Raw genomic sequence first — 9,599 nt, 5'->3', positions numbered from 1 at the left:
ATAATATATGAATCTAAACAGATGGGAAAATGGGGAAAATATGAACAATCACGACCAAGTAGAATCCTAGCCAAATGTTTTCTCCTTGAGAGTGAAGCTGTCTAGAATCTGAGCTAACGCATACCGGATGGGGAAGAATACATTACTGGAGTGCATGGTGTGTGGGGGAGGGGGAGGGGGAGGGGGAGGAGTCGCAAAACCACATATTTCTCACGTTTTCTGACGACCGGTAACAGAATTGTCAACGTTTTTAAAATATGGATGCAACACACATTCATCGGGTCCCGAAATTGACCTACGTCCACATTACCAACTTCCAAATGTCTTAAAGCTCTGTTGAACTGCTGAGTGGAAACCAATTAGCCAATCAAAAGTTTTAACGGCTCTGTTTTATCACACCGTCGGCTGGTCGGTACTCCGACTCAGTGTGAGCTTTGTCTAAACTCATATGATTCAGAGAGTTGTGAGGTGCTCGTTGTCTTAACGCTACCACGTGACCTCTCCGTCTTGTTTCCCTTTTGCCGATGTGGTGAGCACGGACACAGACTCAGCACATACTTCCGAAATTGTCTGCAAGAAAAAGCAATACGCTATGCTGTACTGATTTATTGATTTAATTGGATTTGATTTGACAATAAATCATTAGGGATAGAGTAAACCTGGGACATATATTGGTTGATGTACTACCGCAGATAAAGATCGCCTTCGGACTAACAATACTCTACATGTGAAACACTGTAAGAAAACTTACCGGGAAAACGTGAAGTAAATCAGAGGGTTGAAGAAGCTGTTGCATATCCCAAGTGAATTTAGAGCAATGGACACTCTCGCCGACCCAAAAACAACCACAAGGTCTTTCCACTGGTATATATTCATTACCAGATCATAGAGCATAGCTGGTCCCCAACACAAGATGAATACTACCAGCGCAACTGCAAGCATTTTGATTACCTACAAACAAAGATATCTTCATTTTCCCAGAGCAGTGTTCTGATGTTTATCCAGTTTGTAAAGTGATATCATAGTGTAGCCATTTACACAATAAGTTACACAATAAGTTTTAAATCGTTAAACAACTTATGATAACGTTCTGGAATGGAATGTTTGACTATAGATTGAAAATCAAAGGGTCCAAAACTGGGTGACAGTACATCGTTGTGTGATGCTTAGGTATATAGTTTAATAACCAGACATTTCTTCCACACAGACGCAGTCATCAGAAGGCTAACTCGTGCACCAAAGCTCTTTAGCACTTGTAAGTGGAACTCACCAAACACAATGCTGTCAAACCACACGCACCACGCACAGATACATGACCCTTATGCCAACTCTAGGAATGGTAGAAGTAAACGTCCCCTGGATATACAAAGGTTTACAACTAGCTCTGCTACACTCTCTAGAACGAGTGTGTGGAAATTTGCATATCCACAATCTCATGCGTATCAGCGGTATGAGTTACACAAATTCGACAATTTGTACACTGCTGATAACCAAACTTATGTAGATGTGCGTTTTTGACACTGTACTGTGTACCCGTCTTTCACAACAGCCTTCCAAGACTAACAACTCCTCATTTTTGCAAAAATTTACAATTGTGCGAGAGAACGGTTTACAGAAGTTAACTGAGTAGGCCTATTCTATGTTTCATCTAACTGGATAAATCGTTGAACATGTTGATCACATTACCTGTTTACGCATATTGACACTCGAGTCGCTATTCATGGGATTGGTTGCATCTGACTGGCTGAAAAAGTAAAGAAAAATTTATATATTACAACAAATTTTATCAAAACTGTTACATGGGTACATTTTGACTCGCTGAAAACATAAAAACATGTATATGTATTTAACAATAATAACATTTTCCCATCGTTAAGATCTGTAGTAATCAATTAAATATGATGAAAACAAAACGGAAATAAATAGTAAAGCTAAGAGTGAGACTAATTAAGAAAAGCAATCACGTAAAAAAAATAAAAATCACTCTTTGAAATTCTCTGATTGTACGACTTACAGGCGAATCACTTTCTGCAGTACCCGCAGGTAGATTTCTAGGGCCGAATTCATAAAAGTCCATGTACAGGTTATTATGTGATTGGGGGCCTCCGTGGCTCAAGCGGTTAGCGCGCTAGCGCAGCGTAATCACCCCGGTGTCTCTCACCAATGCGGTCGCTGTGAGTTCAAGTCCAGCTCATGCTGGCTTCCCCTCCGGGAAGGTCTGGCAGCAACCTGCGGATGGTCGTGGGTTTCCGCCTGGCTGTCTCCTTCGGCAATGCAATTGTGTTTTGCCAAGCTATAGGATGTTCTCATAAATAAAATTCTGCTCCACAGTCGTGATAAGTACTAATTTTCAATTAAAGCTCAATGTTCAAAAGCAAACAGTATGTGAATCTAGCCATTTTAATTTGCCAGTAAATGTGTCGACAAACAGAGGTTAAACCTGAGATTGTCATTCTATGGTGGTCTTCATGAACTTTATATCTGGTGTGCACGTATTCTGACGTCACCATGAGTTTTTCCCATAATTAAAATATTACTTAAAAATTGTTCACCAGAAAGTTAACCTGTAGGTAGGCGTACAGAAATGTGGTGATGTGACTGATCTTAACCTATCGGTAGACATACAGAAATGTGGTGATGTGACTGACTTAAACCTATCGGTAGACATACAGAAGTGTGGTGATGCAACTGAGCTTGACCTGCCGGCAGACATACAGAATTGTGGTGATGTGACTGACCTTGGCCTGCAGGTAGATATACACAAATGTGGTGATGTGATTGACCTTGACCTGTCGGTATACATACAGAAATGTGGTAATGTAACTGACCTTGACCTGCAGGTAGACATACAAAAGTGTGGTGATGTGACAGACCTTGAACTGTCCTTACACATACAGAAATGTGGTAATGTGAGTAACCTTGGCTTGTCGGTAGACAAATAGAATTGTGGTGAACTGACTGACCTTGGCCTGTCGGTAGACATACAGAAATGTGGTGATGTGACGGACCTTGGCCTGCCCGTAGATATACAGAAATGTGGAAATGTGACAGACCTTGACCTGTCGATAGACATACAGAAATGTGGTAATATGACTCATTCTTGGCCGGTGGACATACAGAAAAGTGGTGATGTGACTGACCTTGGCCTGCCCGTAACATACAGAAATGTGGTGATGTGGCTGGCCTTGACCTGCCGGCAGACATTCAGAAATGTGGTGATGTGACTGACGTTGGCCTGTCTGTAGACATACAGAAATGTGGTGATGTGACTGACCTTGACATGTCAGTAGACATACAAAATTGTGGTGATGGGATTGACCTGTCGGTAAACATACAGAATTGTGGTAATGTGACTGACCTTGGCCTGCAGGTAGACATACAGAAATGTGGTAATGTCACGTCAGTATATTGCCACTGATAGACCAAGCTGACAGACTGACTAATAATAAAAAGGTCAGTATTTACATATTTAACTTTGAACGGTAATGCTATTAAAGACTTCATCCCATCGTTTTATTTACCAATTTCACATACCTCTTCATTTCTTCGGCTTTTTGGCTACTTAACCATAACACAATGAAAATCCTGAGATACAGTGGTAACATGACCATGAGTGGTAGTCCAAACACGGCAATAGATACAGCAACATGGTACACGATCAGCATTGACAGATCCCGGTACGGTGCACCACATCCACCCTTGCCCGTGTAGTCCTAGTGATTATATGAAAAAAACAAATGGTTTAACATTAAATCAGCTAAATTCTTGTTTATTTTAATTCATATTTAATCTATTACTTTTTTTAGTTTTAACATCATTTGAAAAGTAGGAATTAGTACATACTGAACTGCGCCACACAAAATTATTAGTTAATTAAATATTTTACAATTCACTATCCATTAAATTTATTTTTGCACACAAATAAACCACATTCTGTTCTGGTGTTGTAGGCGTAGGTCAACGTGTTATAGATCAATAGAAGTAATGTGGAGGGTAGTCCGCTGACAGAAATTGGTGGGTTTATCGGGATCATTTTTAAACCTTGCACTAGACTTATGAAATGGACAAAGTTGTAGAGGCTACCAATAAGAATTACATATGTACTGTCAGTATAATGAAACACATGAATCCTGGACCAGAGGTTGTTCTCGGCCAAACTGGCCTGACCGAGGATGCTCGCGCAGATACACATACACACCGATATAAATGCGCACATGCAAAGTAAACGTGTTTACGTATATGTTTTTGTTTAAAAAAAACTATCTGGATACACAACAAAGATCTAGAGAAAAGCGACACGAACTAGAATCTTTGGTATAACTAATACAAGTGCAAACCGTTAAACAAACTGATACATTTGTGGAGATGAATTTATGTTAACTTGTCATTGAACAAGTTACGTTAATTTACCAACATTTGTTTCTGTCAGCGGGTTGCCCTCCAGATTACTACTATTGATCTATAGCACGTAGGTCTACATCACGTGGTCGCGGGCCGCTTCTTGAGATCGGTACCGCTCTCGTCCCCTCGCCCCACGTGTGGCGGCCCGTGGCACGAGGACAGTACCATTCGAGCTCGATTTGCTCCGCTCTCGTTCCGCGGGCCGCGGCTATTGGACCGCGGGACAAGGGCACGAGGACGGCCACCGTTCTCGCGCGTTTATCTGTTTATTATACAAATTCATACATTTAGAATGCCAAACAGCCGTTTGTTTATCTGTTAACTGTACCAATTCATACATTTAGAACGCCAAATAGCCATTGGTTTATCTGTTTATTGTACAGAATTGTACATTTAGAACGCCAAATAGCCAGATGTTTATCCGTTTATTGTACAAAATTGTACATTTAGAACGCCAAATAGCCATTGGTTTATTTGTTTATTGTACAAATTCATCCATTTGGAACGCCAAACAGCCGTTGGTTTATCTGTTAACTGTACAAATTCATACATTTAGAACACCAAATAGCCATTGGTTTATCTGTTTATTGTAACAATTCATACATTTGGAACGCCAAATAGCCGTTGGTTTATCTGTTAATTGTACAAATTAATCCGTTTGGAATGCCAAGTAGCCGTTGGTTTATCTGTTAATTGTACAAACTCATCCGTTTAGAACGCCAAATAGCCGTTTGTTTATCTGTTTATTGTACAAATTCATACATTTAGAACGCCAAACAGCCGATGGTTTATCTGTTTATTGTACAAATGCATACATTTAGAACGCCAAATAGCCGTTGGTTTATCTGTTTATTGTACAAATGCATACATTTGGAATGCCAAATAGCCGTTGGTTTATCTGTTAATGGTAGAAATTCATCTATTTGGAATGCCAAATAGCCGTTGGTTTATCTGCTTATTTTACAAATTCATACGTTTGGAATGCCATTGGTTTATGCAGTTCTACTTCTCTTCTAATATCTCATATATGTTGTTGTGATTGATATATCATGGCGTCGAAATCAGAGATTTTCATTTCGTTTCCTCCTAGCTTTATCATGTATTTTCTGTGGGCGTGCCTTAAGGGATGGGGATAACAGGCCTTCCTTGTGATCATGAGACGTAGTGGGATGCAGCTTGGCATATGCCCTGTTGAGTATCTATCGTCCTGGACATAGATCAGGGCAACGTCACCTCAGCTCTATTCTTCCACTCTAGTGACTTACTGCGACTACAAGAGGAATACAACAGCCAATGCACACGACCCATATCCCAGCGGTACAATTTCGAGCATTCTTCACGGTACAATATGATTTAGCCTTCAGAGGATGACAGATCGCGATGTACCTTAACACAGAAAAGAGCATCTTTGAGTATGAACATCGGAATTGTTGAGGTGATCACTTAAAACACCTTAACACAGAAAAGAGCATGTTTGAGCTAGAACATCTGAAACACTGAGAGGAATCACTTAAAACACCTTAACACAGAAAAGAGCATCTTTGATGAACATCATGAACATCTGAAACACTGAGAGGAATCGCTTAAAACACCTTAACACAGAAAAGAGCATCTTTGAGTATGAACATCTGAAACACTGAGGTGAATCACTTAAAACACCTTAACACAGAAAAGAGCATCTTTGAGCATGAACATCTGAAACACTGATGTGAATCACTTAAAACACCTTAACACAGAAAAGAGCATCTTTGAGCATGAACATCTGAAACACTGAGGTGGATTACTTAAAACACCTTAACACAGAAAAGAGCATCTTTGAGCATGAACATCTGAAACACTGAGGTGAATCACTTAAAATCAGTGAATCATCTTAACACAGAAATGTAAACCGTGGAATGAGTATTAAACATTTATTGGACAAAACGGTTTTCATTCAAATATACAAGAGAATAAAAATAGATCCTTACAAAATACAACTCCAAAGGAGACCCTAGGTTAAGCAAATATGTGGACTCACCGTTCAATGGACATCACTGTCATAGTGAGTGTTGAGGTGATGATGGAAAAGTGTCTCATAAACTCGTACGCTCTGCATACGTCTGCGTTGATGCTTTGCACCGCAAAGAAAACTTTGACCACCTGAAGAAATGCAGACAATGAACCGTTTATCAGGCGGCACAGGAAGTGCAAAGTGGAATTTAGCTACCATGAGTCTAAGCCTGCATGGCAGACTACAGGTCTACTCCAGATAATAAAAAAACGCTAATCGGGTATCACTCTTTTCACTCTTATTGCTATTCAAACTCCCAAGGCCTTTTCTCACTACTCTCCTGTGGAAACAAGTAGAGGAGTTTGAAGGAGCCCTGTCCTGTTCATTTGCTACATGCCGACCGTACTATGTTCCAACATTTGCTGCATGTCAACTGTCTCGTGTTCCAACATACACTACATGTCGACTGTCCTATGTTCCAAAATTAGTTACATATTGATTGTCCTATGTTCCAGCATTTGCTACACACCGACTGTCCTATGTTCCAGCTTATGCTGCGTTTCGATTTCCTTGTGCTAACTTATACTGTTTGGTCTGACTTAATGTATCTACTTATATGTATTATCTTGTGACCTAAACTGAATACCGACTGAATGGGTTAGCACGCCATTGCGGCACAATAACCCATGAGTCTCTCACCAATGCGTCCGCTGTGAGCTCAAGTCTAGTTCATGCTGGCTTTCTCTCCATACGTGGGAAGGTCTGCCAACAATATGTTGATGGTCGTGGGTTTCCCGGGGCTCTGCTCGGTTTCCACCCACCATAATGCTGGTCGCCATCGTGTGAGTGTAATATTCTTGAATACGGCGTAAAACACCAATCAAATATAGTGTCCTGTGTCGCCTCTTATGCTGTATGACGTTACTTTTAGGTTCCGGTTTACCCATCCCTAAATACATTTTAATTTGCTAAATTATAACATTTCAAATATATTTTACATTACCTGTAATGGCAAACCCAGTGCTAGCACAAAGATGTCGAACACTGCCAGTCCACAGAGGAAGACGCTTGTAGAGTTCCGAAGGGTTTTTCTACAACCCACTCCCGTAATGATCAAGACATTTCCTTAAATAAATAAAAGAGTTCTTTCAGAGTTACTAGATACTTACACATGACAACGATCAAAGTTATGAATGGACTGGCCCGCTTATGCCATTGTCCTTCCCCAGGTACCCCTCTGAGTTTAACTGAGCCACCAATAAATGACAACGATCAAGGTTATGCATGGACTGCCCGGCTAATGCCACTTGCCTTCCCCAGGTACCTGGTAAACCCCATGAGTTGAACTGAGTCACCGATAAACGACACCGGGCAGGTTTATGAATGAACTGCCCGGCTTATGCCACTGTCTTTTCCCCAAATACAAGTATCTGGTAACCCCTGAGTTAAACTGACTTAAGGTGATTTTGTAGAAGGACTCAGACCGAGCCCAGTCGAAGCCACTGCATCTACCGAACTACGTGACAAACCTTGTGGGTGCAGCGTAATCAACAAGAGTTGGATTTGAACAGACGGCATGAGTTCGAATTCCACGAAGTAACCCCTCTGTCTTTCACAAGAGCCATTTGAGCTACCGACACAACTTTTATATTTAGACTTTCGTGACACACTTGCAAAGACCTTGCTATAAAATTGAAATCAAGAACCCGGTTTTATTCACCAATAAAAACGACTACCACAACATAAGTGGAAGATTCTTGATTACTTTGTTAGAGATCAATCAAATAAATTTAAAATTTAACGAGAAGTATAAATTTGAAACATCTTACCTATGATGCCCAGGACAGCCACGGCTATAAAAGTGGTTACCATTAGCGAGAACGGCAACAACTCAGAAGGTGACACTGATATCGCTACCTTTGCTGCCAATTTGTCCATGTAACTTTTAGCACTATCGGTGTCCATGCAAATCCCCGTTACACAGACTAGCCCATTATCTGTGTTATTTGCTAACTTTTCATGGAGTTCTTGAATCTGCTTCTCCATGGGCTTCATTACGACCAGATATCTGGTGTTGTTCCTGTCGACAAATACCGGCTTATTTTCAAATCTGCCTATAGGTCGAAGCTTCAGTGATCGTAACAGTCTACCGATCTCCGAAATGTCAATTAGGATAAAGTTCTCTGTCGTGAGGGGCGCGTCTGTAGTCATGGAGCTGTTTTGTTGGTCAGGTGTCGAGTTTGTGAGGGAAATCCCGTCAACGCCTGATCTACATAGAACTGGACAGAAGAAAAGGGGAAAATTATGAAGAGAAAAATGCTGGGTAACGTTTATCGTTTATCTTGGCAAAAAGTAACCGTAAATGGACACATCCGTTCCATTCCGCCAAACTGCACATGCAAGCCAACCTCCACACGTACACCAAACTGCACATGAACGGCAATATTCATGCGTACACCAAACTAAACATGCAAGCCAACCTCCACAAGTACGCCAAACTGCACATGCACGGCAATCTTCACGCGTTCACCAGACTGCACATGCAAGCCAACCTCCACACGTACACCAAATTGTACATGAACACTAATGTTAACGTGTACACCAAACTCTACATGCACGCCAAACTCCACACGTACACCAAGCTGCACATGCAAGCCAGCCTCCACAGGCGCACCAGACTGCACATGTACACCAACCTCCACAAGTACGCCAAGCTGCACATGCACGTCAACCTCCACACGTGCAGCAAACTGCACATGCATGCCAACCTCCACAGGTGCACCTAACTGCATATGCACGCCAACCTCCACAAGTACGCCAAACTGCACATTCACGTCAGCCTCCACACGTACGTCAAACTGCACATACACTCCAACCTTCACACGTGCACCAAACTGCACGTGAGCCAACCTCCACACGTGCGCCAAACTGCACATGCACGCCAACTCCACGCGTACGCCTAACTGCACATGCGTGCCAGCCTACAGACGTATGTTAAACTGTACATGCAATCCAACCTCCAGACGTACACCAAACTGACACATACAGGCCAACCTCCACAAGTACGCCAAGCTGCACATGCACGCCATCTCCACACGTACGCCGAACTCTACATGCACGCCAATCTTCACACGTACACCTAACTGAGCATGCACACCAACTTCCACACGTACACCAAACTGCACATGCACGCCAATCTTCACACGGA

At 41.7% G+C, this 9,599-nt stretch overlaps 1 protein-coding gene across 1 annotated transcript; it reads right to left on the bottom strand.

The window, feature by feature from the left end:
* Positions 1-486: 486 nt before the first annotated feature.
* LOC135473721 (delta-type opioid receptor-like) lies at positions 487-8,602 on the bottom strand. The gene is made up of 8 exons (XM_064753585.1): positions 8,221-8,602; positions 7,395-7,516; positions 6,419-6,540; positions 5,667-5,787; positions 3,535-3,713; positions 3,141-3,239; positions 1,687-1,744; positions 487-570 (listed from the first exon to the last, which is right to left on the bottom strand). Exons 1-8 carry the CDS (start codon positions 8,600-8,602, stop codon positions 487-489), a joined length of 1,167 nt encoding a protein of 388 aa, XP_064609655.1.
* Positions 8,603-9,599: the final 997 nt, after the last annotated feature.

The sequence above is a fragment of the Liolophura sinensis genome, chromosome 8, assembly GCF_032854445.1.
Source record: "Liolophura sinensis isolate JHLJ2023 chromosome 8, CUHK_Ljap_v2, whole genome shotgun sequence".
Taxonomy (NCBI): Eukaryota; Metazoa; Mollusca; class Polyplacophora; order Chitonida; family Chitonidae; genus Liolophura; species Liolophura sinensis.
Note: the sequence above shows the minus strand (reverse complement) of the source record. Positions and strands in the feature narration are given on the sequence as shown.